The sequence below is a fragment of the Eptatretus burgeri genome, chromosome 10, assembly GCF_056783735.1.
Source record: "Eptatretus burgeri isolate ZD-2024b chromosome 10, Ebu_testis_v1, whole genome shotgun sequence".
NCBI classification, from domain to species: Eukaryota; Metazoa; Chordata; class Myxini; order Myxiniformes; family Myxinidae; genus Eptatretus; species Eptatretus burgeri.
The window spans coordinates 74,855,172-74,876,482 of NC_140970.1; the positions used below are offsets into that span (position 1 = coordinate 74,855,172).

At 42.0% G+C, this 21,311-nt stretch overlaps 1 protein-coding gene across 5 annotated transcripts in view; it reads right to left on the reverse strand.

Annotated features, from left to right (window-relative positions):
* The window catches only part of LOC147018890 (MDS1 and EVI1 complex locus protein EVI1-A-like), a 458,835-nt gene extending 438,348 nt beyond the window's left edge, over window positions 1-20,487 (reverse strand). For 4 of the 5 annotated variants that reach the window (XM_085899010.1, XM_085899007.1, XM_085899008.1 and 1 more), the window contains exon 1: window positions 20,320-20,486. In XM_085899010.1, coding sequence (XP_085755136.1) covers window positions 20,320-20,356 — 37 coding nt within the window. In that variant the 5' untranslated portion in view covers window positions 20,357-20,486. Of the gene's footprint in view, window positions 1-20,319 lie in introns of all 5 variants that reach the window. The other variant, XM_085899009.1, reaches the window with a different exon arrangement.
* Window positions 20,488-21,311: the final 824 nt, after the last annotated feature.

Consider the following 21,311-nt stretch of genomic DNA (forward strand, 5'->3'; position numbering starts at 1 on the left):
TATTTGTATATATTACAGTAGTTTTGTTGGAACAGAGTAATACTAGACTTTGTCAAGCTGTTGCCGGTCTGAATCAGCAGACAATTCAAACGATTGGTCTTATCAAATGAAAGTGGACAGAGGTGTGCAAACCGCCGTGGGAAGTAAAGCTCATGTGTCGACCGAAGTTAAGCCTTCATCATTCACCTGCAAGAAGAAGAGTGGCATCTGAGAATTTTGTGGTTACCTCTTGCTCAGAGGAAGGGCTAAAGCCTGAAACATCAGCTTTACTTTGTTTCCCATGGCAGTCAACACAGTTTTGTCAATTTCTTGTAACAAACATACAAAACTCAATGTTCTGTGGAATTGTCATCGCATTGGAAATTTGTTGGAATGGGAACCCCCCCCCTCCCTCCTTCCCTTTCCCTCAATCTTCTCACCCCTCCCTTACGGAAGGAATGTAATGAAATTAAAAGAGTGCCTCATATAATTCAGGGAACGCAAGCACCTACAACCACCGTGGCACATCCCTCTCAATAATTAAAATATATCTATATTTCAACATATGTGGGTGAACATGCAGTTCGGATTTTAGCCATAATCATGTTTAATGAACCGGAGCACTTCAATATTTTCATTAAAAATACATTTTTTTTCTTTTCATCAACAAGAAGTTCATTCGTTGATGCAGGAGTGTCCATTGAAAGCACCATTCACTTGTATGAACTTCATCACATTGAATGTTTGTTATAAGGAGACTCTTGCACGTAATCATAATATAAGGACTGCAATGCTGAAAACAGCTCATCATTGAACAAGGAGGACCATTGTCAGCAACCACCAAGAAGAGTAAGAAAAGGTGCAAACCATATTAGAGAGCAAAAAGTGGACCAAAATACAACAAAAATTGCAACAACAACAACTCATGTCGACCGAGGAAAGTCTTCAGCCAGCTGTGTCAATATATTAAGCCCGAGTACTTTTTGGCTTTACTTCACTCAAAAGCCACTCTAATAGCCCAACATACCATCTGCACAAATGCTTCTTTAAATCTCCTTATCGCAAACGACATCAACAAAGAATCTTCAAAATCAAATTTCAAACCCATTCTGAACAATGCATACCATTCCTTCCTCCATCACCATCGTAAGCTCAAAGCCGTGAGCAGCTACCATTTTGAACCCTCCTGCTACCCGACTGGTGATCTGCCTTACAAATCCCAGCAAAAAGGCGACTGATGCACGGCCTGTAATCACTTCCATCCAGGCAAGAAGCTCCACAGGCCATGGGAAGACTGAAGGGCAGAACGCTTGCCTCTCATCTCTATGGATCGTCCCACTGGTGAGTGAGATGTCTCAGCCAATCAATGGCACCTCTGGTTCACGACAAACCTAAATAAATAAGCAGATATGTGGGGTACATGTCCTATATTTGAAAACCCATAGATGCTTGTGGAAGATTATCAAGTCCTATAATGTCCACCTGCTTCACCTCAATGTTATGTCAGCAAAGCCAGGTTACTCAATGGAATGATAGGCATCATTTTTGTGCCTACCAATATGGGCTCAGGCAAAGCAGACTTGGCGTTATTTATTACAGGGAGATCTGCCAGGAGGAAATTCCAGGCACTTAATGTCGTCAGTTCATGTCAAAGCACCTCACCTTTGACCCAAGCGGCAGACAACTAACTTCATTAGGGGGGAAACTTGTGCCGCTCAGAGACGAGCTGGGACTAGGGACACAATTGTTGGGAATCACAATCAACGACGATGAACAATGTCCTTGAAAAGATCGTTTTTAACACGAAACGAGTAGTGAAAACTCTTATCCTTTTGAAATCAGTCTGGCTACTTCTGAGCTCCTGTGCAAAGGGGACAATTATTATTCTTCCGCTAATAGATTGGCCCAGATTAAAAGCTGACTCAAACAATCAACATGTGGCAACGATTAGGTTCGTCTTGTGGCAGAGAAAGTGATAATACATCGGCAATTTACAGAGATCGAATTGCCCTTTAAATGTAACGCTTCAAATATTACACAATTGCAATGCGGTCTGTTGACCGTTCCCTTCATATGCAACCAGGGCCTTCACAGCAGACTTAAGCAGAATCTTCTCCTGAGGAAGAAGAAAGATTTCGTCATGAGGAGACTTGTGCAGCGACTGAACCACGATGAGCTTCAACAACTCACGGTCAATAAATTGTACCCGGAAAAAGCAACGCAACTGAGTAGAATGTTGTTGACACGCAATTCACACGCATCACTGAGCCCGTTTGCTGCTCCCATCTGAGCACTGAGCTTATCATGCTGCAGAGATGCCAGCTTCAAATTCCATATACAATATTGAGTTGTCAATTGTCTTATGATCTCGTCATTCACGTAAAAAGTGCAATGATGTATCATAATGTCCTCGTCATGCATTTGGTTCATGTATAAGCTCCTCCGTGACATTTATGTCAATGTCACAGAAAGATACTGGAGAGTTCATCGAACACATTACCCCACTCAGTCTCGAGAAAAAAAGGACATGCAAGGGGGTCTGCGAGCAGAAAATTTGATTGGTCGAGAGGATGTAAAATGCCGTAATATTTTATCCAAGTATTGCTAAACGGAAGGGTTTTGAAAAGTGCCCAAAGGGCGAGCGAGCTGTGTTCTACAGTGTTCAAGTATATAATTAAATTTAAATAAAACAAAGCTTTCAAAAAGTTATTTTTTAAACATCTCGGGGGGGGCACGGCGGCTACTCTGCCACTGTGTTGAGCTCTTTCAGCTGAACAATGTGCTGCACCATTGTGTAGTACACTTTGCACTTCACATGTAAAATTTACACATAGAAAGTTATCAGACTTCAAGGTTGTTTAATTTCATTTCAATGTGGACACCTTGCATATCCTTTCAGAAGAGAAGGGGAAACATGTAACAATTATTACAGCAGGCCTAATGTCCACTTTGAAACCACAACGATAGATGGTATCCCAAAATGGGGGAGCCCTTTGACTTGTATATCTGAGCACTTGCAAGCACTATGATAAATACGGCGAGTGGGGGGCTGGCTCAGTTTCCAAGTTATTTTGCTCAGTTATTTTGACAATATGGAAATGTGAGGGCACCATGAAAGATTTTTGGTTTTTGTCCAAAGAACAAAGGCACGGGTCTGATCTTTATGACACAAGGTGGTCTTCCAGTCAAACCAAACTTGTATCATCGAGTTCGTAATGCGATTTGCATCTTTTTCTAGCACTCTTTCCTCCATCCTCCCCATCTCACCACCCAAATACCTTCCATTAGAGACCTGCTGCACACTCATTCGGCGTTGAAGACCACAATTTGGTGCAAAAGCATCAAACGGAAGCATTTGTCTTTCGGGTTCGAAACTTTGCTTGGTTGCGTCTTCACATGCATCCTCTGTTAAGGCCCGGTCACACCTTGACGTTTTGGCCAACGTATGCCGAGTTTTGAATTTTTTTTCTAAAACTCTGGCACACGTTGAATACGTTATGAGTAAGTTTTGATAACATCGAGAGCACGCTGAAAAACACTGCCATACGTCGTTGCACGTTGGCTTTAAACGTTGTACTTTTCGGTTGTCCTCAAATTTTTTCATGCTTGAAATTTCACGACGTATGCCGGCGTATGACTCACACGTTCCGCTACGCTGGCCACAAGTTGTATGCACGGTCTGCGATCGTTGACAGACGTCAACACATGCTACTTGTAAGTTAATCATAAGTTGAGACACGCCGAGGTAATGTTTAGCGTACCCGAAACTTATTTCTAACCTATGATTAACGTGTTGTTGGCACGTTACGCGATCGTTGCCACACGTCGACAGACGTTACTTTTAAGTTACGCATAGGCTGAAAGACGTCGGTATAATGGATCGTCCTTGCGTCAGCGTCCACGGCAACGGCCAGGACACTTATTTGCAGCATTCTTCAAACTTTTCTTTGGCATGACGAGGATGTTCACACTTCGATGTCTAGCTTGGCTATGATTCCAATTGTCCATCGGCAGCGTCTATTTAAAATAGTCGAGCTTGAGTGTTTTAACATGTTCAGAAGAAACGCTTCAAATTTCCAAACCCCAGCGTCAAAAAACAAAGGCGAGTGACAGCAATTTAAATCGTTCATTGTAAACAATGAAAATAGCTGAGTGGTACCGTTTAAAAGTCGTTGAGTGTAAAAAAAAATCCAATTGTTGAGCGCAAGCATCTACTTTCAATTGTGGAGATGCAGCCATTTAAATCGTTGAGTTTATCATTTAAATCGTTAAATCGTTAAACGCAAGGACGATCCATCATAACCCACACCCTCCCCCTCACACTCACCTACTACTGCCAACATGAACAAACTACTACTAATACTAATACTAATACTAATACTAATACTGATACTGCTGACATGGACACCGACTCAAAAAGGACTCAAAAACACTGTTGGGTTCCCCTTTTATGAGCAGCATTTTTATATACCAATTCCCAAAACCGCTGGGAACACGTCTTTATATGGCAGTTGTAAGCTAGAAACACGTTAATTTATTTTTTTTGTCGACCGGAAGACATCATTGGAATACGTCTACATACGTCGATGTGTGTTGGGACTACGTAAAGAATTGGTTCAAAGCACGTCAAACATAAGTTAGAAATAAGTTTCGCGTAAAAAAGACATTACCGCGACGTGTTTCGACTTATGAGTAGCTTATAAGTAGCCTTTGTGGACGTGTGTAAGCGTCCACATATCGTGTGTAAAACTTATCCCCATCGCATGCGGAACGTGTGTCATACACCGAGTACGTCGTAAAATTTTGAACATGTTTAAAATTTCTTGACGTACTCTACTTACTACGACGTATGATAGCGTACTTTAGCGTTCTACTCACGTATACCAAACTTACTCATACGGTATTTGACGTGCCCCAACGTTTTAGACACATTTTCTTAGGTCGGCATACGCTGGCAAGATCGCCAAGGTGTGACCGCGATGTTGACACTTCCATTTCTACGGCAGTTATGATTCGAATCGTTGTGCGTCAGCCTTTTAATAGGCTACGTCACGACATCGTCGGCGATGCGTGCAACGTGTTATGCCTAAGGTAGACTATCGTTGGGCATCGGTTGTGTAGGCCGACAACAGGTTCAGCATTCGTTGGTATAAGTTATCTATAACACAACGAAACGTTCTGTGTCCATTACCAATGCGTTATACATAAGACCAAGTCGCCATGAATACGTCCGAATCTTTAAAAAAAAACATCAAAAGTTCAACGTAAGCCAGCGTTTTAGATACATTTTAATACGTTGCCATCGCTGGCTAAAACGTCAAGGTGTGACCGGGCCTTTATAGAACTGTCCCAAAAGCTGCAATACCCACTTTTCATGCCATGTGTGCAGTGATGATTGGATTTTTAAGAAAAAAAATCAAATGGACCAGAACAAAAGCAGAGGTACATTTGTGCAGAGGATGTAGAACAAGTAACCATGGCGCTGGTTTACCAAATCTATCTCACCGAAATTGCCAGTCAGCGGTGAGCACGGGGAAATTTTCCAAGGCATTTTGACTTTGGTCGTATTCTCGTTTTATCCTCACGCATTTGTTCATCATCGATAAAGTGTTTATCTCCAGCTTTGCCAAGCCAAACGTGCTTGAGAGGCATGGCATTATCGCAGGACCAGAGGCAAAGCCAGAATCCGGCCCTGGCACGCCTTGGCATTTTGGTAACCCTTCAGATACCACAAAGGTTAGAGTGATGTAAACTGTGGCAAACTATCTTCACACACTTATTTTCGGGGAAATTGTATTTTTTTTAAAGGAAGACGGCACGATTTTGAAAAAAAAACAAATAAACGCAAAACATATATATGTAAAAGAAAATAAAATGGAATATTTAATAACTCCATGACATCACAGGGTTACCACAAACTGCAACACTTAACAATACTTTTTCACCTTTAAAATCCCCTGAAAACGTTTCATAGGAACTGTGACATTTTTGGTAACATAATTTAGAAAAGTGTTTATGCCATTGGTTTATCAAGTCAATGTTACTACTTTATCGTAACCTCACTGCATGCTCGCTGTGTACTCTGGAGATAAGAAGGTGGTGGGTAGTCGTTGCCAGGATCCAGGATCAGGACATGCGATATCGATTATGGTAGGTTTCTGACTGGTGAATGTGTCTGCATACTACAGTACTCAACAAGTGCAACAGCAGTTGTAACACATTTCAATTTGTACCATCATATGCAGGTAATAGCTCACCCTCTGGGAAAGTGGTCTACTTGGTGGAGGGTTCTAGTAAGGTTCTGCCCTCAGCCTGGCATTAAAGTGCCAATGAAAATCTGGCAATATAGACACAGTAAATTCGGGGTATGCACTCCAAAAATTCCTGATTACAGTTCCTTGATTCTTATCAATCAGTTTTCGTCATTGTGCATCGTTAGACGTCTGACCGACCATTCCCGATGTGTAATCTATCAAGCATTCGAGGAAATGCATAGATTTTGAATGTTGAGAAAATAGTCTTCGCCACCTACACAAACTTGTCTGAGAAGGGCTTGCTGTAAATAAAATTGACAAACTTTGTAAAGTTTAACCCGCAGAATACCCCTGGCACGAGTGCTACACCCTTCATACACCCTGAACCAGAAGCTCCGTCCTCCGCAAGCACTCCTACCAAGGCCACAGGCAGGCAGGCAGGCAGGCAGAGATTTGAGCCCATTGAGGACCATATGTAAAGTGGATGGTGTCATTTGAATGGCAAGCAAATTCAGACTTCTAACTTAGGGGGTTTTGGGATAATTATGAGAAAAGCCTCTTGTGGGAGTTAATTATTCAAAACTTATTTTAGAAAAATGTAGAAGTAAAAAAGACAAAGAGGATGTTGTTTCATGTATCATTTACATATTTACTTTACTTGATTTACCAATCTGCTTAGCTGACACTGAACATCAGTGTCATGTTTACCGATCGATGCATAATCACCATTTTAACCACTGATTTCATTGACGTTTAAATAATTGTATGTATGGACATATAACCTGCCTGAAGGAGCATTCTTATTCAGCAAGATATGATGGGATCTTAAACGGCCAAATTATTTGAAAATGGGACAGCTGAGTTAATGTCTTCACGGATGGACTGTGAACTCCATTCTGAAACACTTCATGTCCTCATCATATAACCTGGTGAACTAATTTACTGCCTAGACCTAGTAAGTACAATGTCAAAAGTTAATAGAGAGAGAGAGAGAGAGAGTCAAATTCTCACAAACGAATTCAGGCTTGGTGTAATCCACATATTACATACTCAAAATGACAGATATTTTATCCCTCCCTTCCCATACGATTCATAAATCCTGTTTTTCCCCTTTTGTCGACTCCCCTTACCCCAGTCTCATCCAAACTACTTACACATTTGTACTTCCAACTCTTCTTCCGTTATTATTGTTATTATTATTCAACATGCTTTACATGCAGCGTCAGTTCTGCCAACGCAGTTGCTTGACTTGGGTTACACTCTTGGATGGGTCACCACTTTGGCGAGAGAGTTGGCTGAGAGTGCAGAAATTTGGAACTTGGCCAAGATGCCAGAGATAGCTTGCCTACTCTTTGTGAAGAACACCATGGGATATTTAACTAATATTTCACCTACTAATGCTGGCACATGGGACACCTGGCTTAATTGACTTCCAATGGATGGTGCAAAAATATTGATATTATTATTTTTTATTATTAGTATTATTTTTAATTTATTGTTCCATTTTTGTTTCTTCCTCAGGTTTTTTTTCTTCCATGTCTGTGATTGAGAGTTTGCAGCTGCATCCATATTGTTCACCCCTGAGACTCTCTGTTTTATCCCTCAACCCTGCTGTTAGTCGCTCGCCAAGTCCTGTTATTTCATCGTGTTACCTCCTGGTCCATTCTGTGTTCTAGCTCCTTCAAGAACCTTGACTCTGCATACAAAATAAATGATGCATCACCCTGCCTGCAAAACACCAGGGTGTCAGGGTCAGGATTCAAACCCAGGCGAGACAGCTATAAGACGAGTGCACATACCTGTAGGCTATCCTGCCAATCCATTCACACCCTTACCCATGCAATATGTACTGTATATGGCCCGAAGAGAAGGTTCAATAGCTGGACAAGGAACTACAAGCCTGCAAAAGGCCAGGAGACTAGTCCCATTGGCAAAGAAACAAGTGTCCCTCCACAGTGGATTTAAAATGGTCGCACCCTCAACTGATTGCACAAAAGTAAAGCAGTATTTGTTGATCCTGTTAAATATTACTTATGGTTTATTCAATGAAAAGGTCTGAAACATAATTATCAGGAGAATTACAAGGATGATTAAAAAAAAAACCCTTGCTTGACGAAGCTACAACAATTTGGGAGTACAGCGAGAGGAGAATGAATCTGTGAAGGTGTGTGAAGTTCATTCCATTAACGACAGAAAAAAACCAGATCAAACCAGAAATGTTACTGCCTTAAATTATAAGCAGTTAACCATGATGTGTGCTACTCAGTTTAGAAATTTGTGTCCTCATTGTTTCATGAAAAAAAACCCCCAAACATCACAGGGAAACCCTTAAGCTGGAATGAATGAACAATTATTAAAACACAAGTTATGGTATATTCAATTATTAAATCACATATGTTCAAAAATTAAGAAGGTGCTGAACTCTGATTTCACATTTCAAATCTCAAAAGGTCAAGTCAAGTCCTCCATGCATTACCAATAACAAAGGGATTTACTCAGCTCACTCAAAACAGCTCGCCCAACCAAGCCTGTAGCATTGGATCTGCCAGTAAAGGTTCAGATGGGAACTCAGAATAGGAGAACCCTGTTTTGCATTTCTCTCCAAATCGATGGCTCATGATGCTCAGAACCCATGTTCAAATTCCATCCACCTAATGAATTTGTGCATTGTCTACAAATGTCCTTGTAATTTGGATTAAAGTACACCAATATATACTAATGTCTTTGGATTGCCTGTGATTTATGTACTTGAGCTCAATAACAAACCAAAGATCAATGTAAAATAAGGTGTCAAGTCCAGCTGAGTCAAAGCTAAATCCAAGTCCATGACATCAGGTCTTGAGTCATAGTCCTGATAATATTGAACCAAACATAAGTAAAGCTTCGAGGGATATCACTTGTAATTGCCCTGCACACTCGAAGGGAAAAGTGGGGTTAAACAATTGGTTTAACCCACAGAACTGTCTGTCTGTCCGGAAAATGGACTTGTCGTGAAACTGTACTTTGGCTCTGAATTTGTCCTGATTGCGAAGGCGCAGAAATGAGTGAGATCAATTGTTTTACTCTGTCTGCCTGTCTGGCAGTCAAACAAAATTGAAAATCATTCCAAATGGGAAGCTTTCTGTTTTTAAGGATGTCATAAAGGACACAAACAACAGGCGCAAATAACTAATGTAACATGCTAGATAGGGTGGAGTAAAAAACTTCCAATTTTTTTTTTCTAGAACCTTCAAAATCCTTATTTTTTTGAAATTTAATTATATCGTTGAACAACTGTAGAACACAAACCACCTTATTAACACTTTCAAAACACTTCCGTTTTGCAGGACTTGGACAAAATATTATGGCATTTTATGTCATCACGACCAATCAAATTTGCCGTTCGCAGACCATGCCCATGTTCTTGTTTCTCAAGGCTGCATGGGATATGTTGTTCTATAAACTCTCTAGTTCTTCTTCTGAAATGCTTTTTACAAGCAGTAGCCACTCCATTAGGACCTATCCACCAAATTGCAAAGCTCTGGAAACTAAAAATTACAATTGAAATGATTACTCAGAGGCAAGTACATGATGAAAGATGCAAATTAGATTGATCATGTGATGTCACACATGACCCAACAAAGAGCCTCAATTGAAATAGTTTTTGCTAAAAAAAAAAAACAAACATCCGTTACTTTTAAAGTTGTGCAAAAACTAAATGTAACATATAGTCTTCATGTAACAGGCTTGCCTGATTATTTGTGACATTAAAGCCAAAAAGAAAACTCAACAGAGATGGTGAATCATCTGACATACAAGCAACTGTATGTTTGCATCTTAAGGAAGGATAATATTGAGGAAAGCATGATTATTGTGCAAAAAACGTTTGGCGTTATGGTGAAATGAGACTGAATTAAGTCTCTTCCAAATTTTCCATCATAGGGTCTCAATTCCAAGCCAAAGTGTGGCATGGCTTCAAATGTCCTGAGTTCAGCAAAATTGAGTCACATACTCGAGTCCTACATCATTTAACTTTGCTATCTTTAGAGCCCGAAAGTCACCACGACGTAGCTAAGATGTATATATTGAGAAGACAATGAAAAAAAAAAATATATATATATATATATATATATATATATATATATATATATATATATATACATATACATATATACATATACACACACACATGTGCAGAGGGCTGCAAAAGTAGGGATACAGTAAGGACTGTACTTGTTTTCATTACTGTATACCAACTTTTGCAGCCCCTGTATATAAATATATATATATATATATATATATATATATATATATATATATATATATATATATATATATATATATATATATATATATATCTATCTTTCAAAATATATATATATATATATATATATATATATATATATATATATATATATATATATATATATATATATATATATATATCTTTCAAAATATATATATATATATATATATATATATATATATATATATATATATATATATATATATATATACACATCTATCTTTCAATATATATATATATATATATATATATATATATATATATATATATATATATATATATATATATATATATATATATACATACAATGTATATATATAAATATAAATATAAATATATCGATCGATAAATATACACACACACACACACACACACACACACACACACACACACACACACACACACACACACACACACACACACACACACACACACACACACACACACACACACACAATCATGGAAGGAAATGACAAACTACCCAGTATAACTCTTGCCAAGAAACTGCTTTGGCAGCACCAACCCTCTGCAACACAGCATGGTATATCAGAATATTTGTCGATATATATATATATATATATATATATATATATATATATATATATATATATATATATATATATATATATATATATATATATATATATATATTTACACTAAATAAGGAGCAGAGAAAGGGCTACGATAGATCTTGTAACGAGCAGAGACTAAATAAATGGAAATGGAACACAAACTGGGACCTTTGTCCACCAGGCCGACCTTGTCTGCAGCAAGCCTCAAAAGTGCTCTGCTTCGAGACGTTGTAAAAGTTTACTGGCCACTCAGAAAGAGGTAAATTGAAATGGAAACAGGTGCTTCACAAGCATCAGTTCCGTTGCAGATATGACGACTGATTAATGAGTGTGTGGCCTAGCGTGGATGTTGACACATAAAAGAGTGTGATTGTTCAATTAAAACGTTTAAATTGTTGTAAAAACAACAAAGGAAAGACAGATTTAGAGCACATGTAATTGCAGAAAAGAAGAGTTCCATTGATTATGTTTCTCATGCAGGTCCAATGACTTACTGATGACATAAATGTGTAAACCACAATCAAATGCTATCAGGGTGCTACATTATTATTGTGTCCGAGTGTTTTAAAACACTTATAGATAAGCTTATACTTATATTACATCCAGACCAAGGACATTCATTGATATCAAGGTACTTTTACATGAAACATCAGGAGACGATGAAAAAATAAACGCAAGGTGTTGGATTCAACTATAGCTGGGAATTGCAATGACAAACCACCAAATGCATTCGCTGTCCAGAGACCATGTGGGTTGTGACTATGCTCTGGAAAGAGTCCACCCTTGAATGGCATGGATTTGGGATTGGAACAAGGAGTCACAGTATCTTGGCAAGAACTTAGATGGAAACCCAGCAAAAAGTAAAAGGAAAATGAGTCCATCTTCTGTTTCGAGCCTCAATGACATCACAAACAGGGACGTTCCAGCTGAAATTCAAGTGTTGTCAAAACAAACATGTTTAGGTAGGAAAATTGGCATCTCCTGTACGAGTCACGTGGTGTGGTCAGTTGCATACACAGCATTAAACACCAGGTGTTCGTTCGACCATCTCAGAAATAACTACCATTAAAGAAAGACAGGCAACCATTTAATATGGGCCAAATATGAGTCTTTGTACTCGCACAAAATGTGACCTGTATTTAAACGGGAAATAAAATGATGCCATAATTTCATACGCACGGCTCACACAAAGCCGAGCAATCAGACGGGATGGCAGTTGATGGCTCCGAAAAGGTAATAAACAGTTTGAAGATGAAACATGAAGATAAACTGATTGTGAACGACTTTGAAATGAAGAGAATACAAAAGATGGAAGAGAGCGTATTGAAGGAGGAGAAAGTGAAGAACATGACAAACAGGAATAACAACATTATCAATTTTTTTAGAGGGAATGCAAAGGCAAAGAAAAAGTAACTTCAGGATATTACTTCAGGCATTGTCTTTTCGAGTGGAATGCGTTTCTGCTCCCAGGAGCATCAAGCTGGCATGGTGCCTTTGTGTACGTGGGATGTGCATTACTCATGTCCATGGACACACATTGCCATCATTGCTTCCTGAGCTGGACAGCGAGAGCGGCATCACTGTGTCAGAAGCACTTCATGCAGTCAATTCACATGCCTCACTGAATGCCTTACCAAACAAATCTGCAAGCAGGTAAGCAAACAGATACTCGTGTGCACATACTCATCGTGATAGTAATAAACAAACAGGCTTTGGAAGGGCCAGGAAGAGGACAATCAAAATATGGCCGTCAAGTCTGACTCATGACAGTGAGACAATGAACACAACTAAAGGAAACCTATGAAATCATACGTTCTATTAAAATACTTACAAAGCATCCAAACTTATCATATATATATATATATATATATATATATATATATATATATATATATATATATATATATATATATATATATATATATATATATATATATATATATATATATATATCAGAGCAGCCATCTTGCAGAAATTCCAGGAGCAACTACTCAGTGTCACATTGCCAACCTGGTGTTACCATCAACTTTACTCACATCCATTATCTGCCTATCTGAGGCCTGTTCTTTGACAGACACCAGAACCCTTGGTGCATTTTTCTAAATTTACTTCGAGATTTATTGTGAATCAGCTTTGCCACACCCTCAGTCACAGGAAATGTGAGACAGCTGGCAGATCCACGCACATCCCAAAACATGAGCCACTTCCCGTGCTTAAGATAACGTCGCGTCATTCGCTTGAGTGACCATGGTGTCTCAGGCCCCTCACTCCTCGCCAGATGCTCACCCTTTTCCTCGCACTGCTTCCCGCAAAGCGAGCTCCCGGACCCCACAGCCTAACCTGCCGGGTAGCCGCTTGACAGGCCCCGAGTGACCGTCAGATTGAATGGGGACAGCTGGCTGTGGGTTGTCCAGGAGCAGAACGTCCTCACTTAGAACTCGGAGCGTGAACCAAAGGTTTATGACCTCGTGGTAAATGTGAGGTTACGTCCCTTAAAGGTCAACTATGAAAGTCAAATTAAAAGGAGCAAAATCAATTGTGATTTCTTTAATAATGTCCCACTGCTCATATCCACAACTGAGAAGCTTGCAAAACTAATAACATGACAAGTCACTTCATTGGCTGCATTGTAAGAGCCTCGTGTTATTCCTCAAGCATGGAATTCTCAGATCATGATTCCAGATTTATCGGCAGTGTTTATCCAAGAAATGTCTGAATATTCATCTGAGATGTGAGGTAGTAATTTTCAAGAGCACAACAGAAAGCAATGTCTATCATACAGGGATGATGTCCTCACAGACAAGTAAGGGTTGAAATGGTGCGTTTCTGATACTAGGAGATGCGTGTCTATCTAGAATCAGAAGTTCAACATCACAGTGAAAATGAATCTTCAGATTGATTAAGAAGTAAGTAATAATTATATTTCTATAAATTAGTGCAGCAAGTAAGTGACTTGTATTCTTACCGATAACCCACAGTTTCCTGCAGCGCTTCCATTCAAACCCCCTCCCCCTCGACCCTCCCTAACATTGGCCACCTTGATGTGTCTGTGCATTCAGGCTTTCAACAGGTTGGAATCAATTCTTAATTTCCCACTCTCTCAGCCTTTATCCCTCTTCACTCTCATTCACTTCCAAGCTTGAAGCAGTGCAAAGCATCAGTGGAAACCTCGCCAGAGAACATTCACCAGTACGTTGGTAGATCTAAATAATACTGTGTTTTCTGTTTGCCTGAACCAGTTGCTCAAACACAATCCCATATACTCTGAGTGTATGTATATATATATATATATATATATATATATATATATATATATATATATATATATATATATATATATATATATATATATATATATATATATATATATATATATATATATGCAAACCTCGATTACCCTTCTGTTCGTCTTGGTGACCTTACAAATTGATCACAGCCTCATGTCCGCACAAGACCATCATTCGTCGCACCGCCAAGCTTTCCCATTGGTGGTTGGCCTTTCTGCTCAATGATGGCTGATCAATATGAAACAGTAGGTGCCTACTTGGAAATTTATTGGTAACAAAACGGTGGGGTTTTTTTTGTATCCAGTGTCGAGGGTTGATCCAGGTCGTGCCACATTAGGGGCACGACGTTTCTCATAAAACGGCATCACATGCCAGATTCGAATCCAAAGATGCTCAAAACACGAGACATTTTCCTTTACAAAGCCTGCACGAGTGAACTCTTCCAGATATGTATGCCGTCTGCAGAACAGCACTTTATTTGGCAATTGAATGGCACAACTTCTTCAAGGTAACAGATTGTATTACCATTAGAAATTTCTTATCGACCATGCAAGCAAAAAACACTTACATTTGGTGAAAAGGTAAATTAAAACAAGCAAACATACGAGCCAATAACAACGTGTGGTGTAGTTATCGTGGCAGTTTGGGCCAAAGCAATTTGTCATATAGGGAAGTGAGCCACTGATGAATTGTGGAACTTGCAACCAGTACTCTGGATTCATAAGCAGAACCATCAAACCCTGAACGGACACAGCACCCTGCTGGGACCAAAAAAACCCTCCTTCATGACCGCCAACAAACTTGGCAACGTGTCCCCCCCCCCCACCCCTGCAGGGGTTGACTGGGCCCTGAGCCATTGGTACTGAGAACGATTACCTGAGTGGCACATATTAAGAAGTTGAACAAGTGTGCAAGGTATCGCCTACCATAAAGTACACCTCCGACTTAGCAAACCCATAATATTTCTCTCTATATGGCAAATACATCGCACAACAATGGTGTAAGCATGTGGGGTGTCATGGGGTCAAGCAACTAATGTTGTTGCCTCACCACATATTCCTTTTACATCTCTCATTTTATAAGTGAAGACGTAAGCAAGTACACCCAATAATCATTTGCGTGAATATTGCCTTACACCTTCACATAAGCGAGTCTCTTTTCCACAAAACCATAACATCTGGGGGCAATACGACATCACTTTGATCCCTGTCCTGAGCTCTTTTTCAAAAACAAGATAACTGCAACGAAAACATCACAAATTTACCACGGGAATGCAGTGACGTCATGTGCTTGCAGAATGTACAAGTATGTGTACTTATCGTTACCGCTCAGCATTTTCTCCATGTTTTATGCCCATCTGTTATCGCTCCTTTTAACCTACGGGGCACTCACTGCAAAGGAGACTGCGTGATCCCGTGGCAAGAGTGATAAAGCGGCCGTTATTAGATAAGGATGTTTTTTTTTTTTTGAGGTTAATCGGAAAATAGGCCCTCGTGTTTACAAGACACACAAAGGTTTAAAGGAAGAAGTGACAAAGCGTACGCTGGAAGGCTCTGGAAGACAGGCAGGAGCATGCGCACGCGCTCTTGTAGATCCTTGAAGGAAGACGAGCGCGCGCATGCATGCGCCGCACCTGTGTAATGCGCGGCACTGTTTAAAACGCCTCGGGTCGCACGTACATCACGTACAGTGTCCGCTACCAATAAGTTGCTCGTGCTATATGTAGCTGCAGGCTGTTTTGTGTCACAAGGGGAAACGCTCGTCTCAGCCGCGTGTGTACGCAAAACACGCGTGACGCAACGCATAACATATTAACAGGGGCATAATATTTGCACCGGTCGAAAGAGAGGTTTCCTTAACCCTCCAAACACTCCACCCGCCCCAACTGCTGCCATGAAATCCACGGCTGGAGGATCCTCCAAACAAGGCATTTGTTGGGTCGTCACTAGGGAAGAATATTCAGATAAGGCGAAGCGAAATGGCATCGAATTGTTAATGACGGTGTGGTTAACGCGCGTCCATCGATTCGGACGGAGACGGAATTGACGCGAACTAATTAGTTATTGAATAAGCATTATCGAGAGGACAATTTAAAGATAATTAGGTCATTAGTTACCGTTAAAAACTACCTCCCGACCAAACTGGAACGTGTAATTAACCAAGATGCGAAGAGTCAGCAGGGAGAGCTAATGGGTTGGACTCTCGGACGCTCTTTGCTTTGGCCGATGGTGTCACGATTTGTGGCAGGTGTGTACAGGACGCATGTGAGTGTAAGGTGCGCACTTTATTGGCCGAATCGCCTAGTTAACGTTATCACAATGGCCGCGAATCGCTACAAAGCGCATTTGGTTCTCCAGCCGTCGATACGGTCGTTATATGGCGGGTGTACAAAATATGCCGTGACACCCACGTCCTTCCGCAACCCTTCCTCCTGGGGCAAACTTCACGAGTTAGCAATGGAGTAAAAGTGTGGATTGGTGAGGGAGGAGGGGTGTGTGGGTAGTGGTGGGGGCTGGAGGAGCGTGTTTGTTCTCGAAGAGATGTGTGCAGGGCTTGCGGTTGTGCAAGGGGTGCTCACGGAGCTGCAAAGAAGCTCTTCGGGGTACATCAGCATCATGCAGTAATTTTAACAGCACGGCTGCTCTCATCAGAGTACACCACAACACCGCACCGACTGGACCTTCAACCTCTCGGTGGCTGCGACAAAATGCCATCACGATCTGTGGTTGACTACGTGTGGGAATATGAAGGCGAACCGACACAGCTCGGCCCTGACTTCAATCTTCGATAAATAGCAATAATAACAACTGCAGCGACAGCAAGCAAGCGTTAAAAATTGGCAAATCCGATGACATCACAATGGAAAGTGGCATTCCAGACCATGTCCAAAGAAACACTCGCCATTTATAATCACAACACGAGCACGTAAGAAATAACGAAGCATCTGATTGATAAAAGGCCGCCCTTTTACAGGTCTATTTATCGAGGCACCATCGACGGTCGTGTAATGACGCGACATCATCATTCACAGGTGGCATCGTTTTGTGCCATTCTCAGTATCGGCCCGGTGTTTGGGCCTTGCTCGACTTTATTGAGCATTCGTCTCTTTCCTTTGGTCTCCCGCTGGCCAAGCGTTATTGTGTTACGTGACCCTTAAAATGGCCCAGCGAGGCGGGGAAGTAGAGAGCTGTGCGGCTGTAATAATTAGGGCTAAACGCAAAGAACCAGACGCCCTACAATAACATTTCCTAACCCCTCCATCTACAGTATACCTAATTGCGGTGTCGGCTTTCCTGCTCTACTTGCACACTGCGGAGCTTCTTGAACATTAAAACAAGAGCCCGAGTAAAAATAATTAGCTCGTTTCACCACGAATAAGAGGACGACGACGATACGCGGTGTTGAAGTGAATTAAACAAGCACCGCAGAGTACAACGATCTGTTCATGTTGTTACGGTCAAAGTGGTGTACATACATGTAGCACGGTACAGATGTAGAGAGGAACAGTTTGCCTGAAGGTGCAGGAAGCTGCACACTCATGAACCTTTTGTGCACAGAAGGGGGTGAAAGAAGGTGAATAAACTGTGAGATTGTACAAAACGAGTTCCCTGGTTATGAGCATTGAAATGCAAGGAAATGGTGGACCATCGAAATAAATCTCGTCTATTGACTCGACCATTTGGGTAAATCACACGCGATTCAACAAACTGTGTAAATGTCGCCGCAGCAGTTGATGGAACAAATTCAGAACAAAATGCGTAAAAAGTGTGACGACTCGTAACTGTACCCATCGCGTCTACCGCCCGGGTGCTGTACTGTACACATTATATGTTCAGTTTGAAAAGCCGAATCGATAACGACACACCAACATATGGTGTTATATATATATATATATCATATGTCCATTAGGTTCGTAAAAGAGTGATGAAGTCGCATCACTGTTATCTTGTAGAACAGGCATTGCATTCATTGTGACGTCATTGCATTCATTGTGACGTCATTGCATTTAAAGACAGCCCTTTCCAAGAACGTTTTGCACCTCGTTTTCCGCCGGAGCTCGAAACACCGAGTTGAGAGTGCTTTGTACGAGGAATTTCCTGTTAACACACCGAGACGGCTATTCCTGTCTCACGTTATATGACCGCTGCGTGTAATCACCACCAGGACCTGTACTATTAAACCAACTGGTTACCATGCATTATAAAAGCTCGGCACGAATTGCATACTCCGGGTGTACTCGACGTGTGGGGAGCTCTTTAAAAGGTGGGGCCTTTGCCCTAATTATCCCCGCCCTTTCAACGCACCACCTTCTTCCCATTACGGGAGCGCATGAATGACAACCTGTTCACTGTTTGCTTGGGAGAGCGAGCTTGTAATAATCAGAGGCTGGTAAGTGGAGAGAATCGCTCCCAGCACTTTAACTCCGACACAATCTATCATCGACGTCATTTCGGAATACGAGATGAAAAGTTTTGATGATTTTCATCAAACGAAAATGCTAAAAAAGCTCTTGCGAAACGCATGCTGATGGGCCCGCGTATTGACGAGTCGTCTCTTTTGTAAACAATGCTGTCATTATGACGTGCGACAGGTTACCCCAGCAACCGGAGCATGGTATAAACGCTTCACGAGATACCCTTATGGTGTTTATATGAAGACATTTTGGAAATGTCACAAAGAGACGCTCTTTTTGGGACAGTCATGGGTTACTTGACGAATGCGCGTGTTTCGGGGAGGAATCACGGGCTGCGTGTGCCTAGTGCTCCTAAAGAAGACCTCGTTTATGTATTTATATATCATACATTGCAATATATAAATATAAATATAAATATAAATATAAATATATGGATTTTTTATCTATTTATTGAACGATGACACAAAACAAAGCGGCTGTGCAGGGCCGCCTGTCTCCCAGTCATCTTAACTCAACTTAAAATAACGCGGTTTAATAATAGTGTTCAGTGACTTGACAAAAGTTAACCTCGCCAGGCGGTTTGGTAACTTTATAATTACTCTGGATCAAGACCAATGAAGTTGAGCATGAAAGGTCATTGCTTATTTAATTACAAATACTTATACTGCAAGTAAGTACATTTATTTAGCAAATTCTTTGAGCGAACTGTGGATGAAGCCTTTCTACAAAACTTTCAAACCGATAAACGTCCTCAAAAACAACACACACACACACACACACACACACACACACACACACACACACACACACACACACACACACACACACACACACACACACACACACACTTCAAGGAGAGTGAAAGTGCCAAATGCCAAAAGAGCTAAAGTTTGTTATAATAACGCGTTGTTGTTATTGTGGTTGTAACCCGAACGCAAACAAACACCGCTGAGTTTGTATCCCAGGGTCGGAGCGAATGACTTTTCCAGGCGTGCTGCGAGATGACGAGGTGTGTGCAGGTCCCGGCGCGGGACGCGCGCACCCAAGGGTTCCCGAGGTTCTCACGGGGGCCGCGCGTGTCGATGTGCGCGCGACGCGACGAGCGCGCGAACGGGCTCGGCGTCGACGGCTCACGGCGGAGCGCGAGCGCCCACTATACGCGCGCGACGTGAACAAGGCCGGGCAAAGGGGGGAAAAAAGTATTTAAAAAAAAAAAAAAAAAACTTCGCTTCCTCGTAAAAGTTCAGCGCTCGAGCATCGGCTTCGACAAATGGGCCGAACGAGACTCCAGGAGGCTCGGCGGACTCTGAATCGGCGTTCCGCGTCCGCAGGCGCCGCTGCGTTCGGACCCATCGAGCTCCGGAGCAGAGCGCCGGTCCGACCGTTAATCTCCACTGCCAAGAGCATCCCCCAGGCAGGCGAGGCGACTCGCCGGCGGCCCGGGGCCGGCTCCGAGCCGCTGCGGCGCGGTGCGTCGGGATGCACCTGGGATGGCGCGGGCAGACCTGTAACCGCGAGCTGCACTTACTTTTGGCGAGTTTGCGAGCGCGTCCCTTGGAGCGCATCTTGCCTTGCGGAGCAGCCGGCTTGATTGAGATCCAACCGACGCTATCTTCCGAGAAGCATTGTCAGTGCAGACACCTTCGCGCAGGCGCACACCGACCGTTTCTCACCCCTCCTCCTCCCTCTCCTCTCTTCTCTCTCTCTCTCTCCTTTCTCTTCACCCCCTCCCCCCCTTCTTCTCTTCCTCCTCTGCTTCACCCCCTCTCACAGCAAACCCCCTCTCTCCACCGCAACTCTTACGGTGAAGCTCGGCCCTGATTGGAATTGTCAAAACGCCGCTCGTGGACGTGTCGAGAGTGCTCGTGCTCGGAGCCCCCACGAGGACGCCGACTCCCCCGACAGAGGTCCATCGGCCATCGGTGGCAACTCTGATGGCAGGATGTCTCGCCGACAGGAACTTTTCATCAGTGTGTGTGTGTGTGTGCGTGTGCGTGTGCGTGTGCGTGTGCGTGTGCGTGTGCGTGTGCGTGTGTGTGTATTGGAGGGGGGGGTTGTTTTTCATGATTTATAGGGAGGATCACGATGGAGAAAGTTTAAGTTACTGTACGTCTAGAGAATGAAATGACCATCGCGTTTCGCGTGTAATTTGTGTGCTCGCGACAATGCCCGCTTAATATCACGGCACCACGCTCAGGTATGGATGGGCATCGATGTTTAAATGATCTCTTCTGTTTTTTCCTTACACTCAGCGTTTTCAACCCTTTGACGGAGAAACAACCACCGAACAATTGGGTGGTTTTCAAAGTTCTGTGGCCGTTTTCTTCATCTTGCTCGTAAAGGAATTGCAAGCTCGAGGTTTGAGCTCGAGTCTCTGCCCCAGAGAGTCACTGCTAAGTGTGTTAGTGCGTATGTGTACGCGTGTTCGTGCGGAAAATGTGTTCGTGCGTAAATGTGTTCGTGCGTTAGTGCGTAAATGTGCTCGTGCGTTAGTACATAAACGTGCTCGTGCGTTAGTGC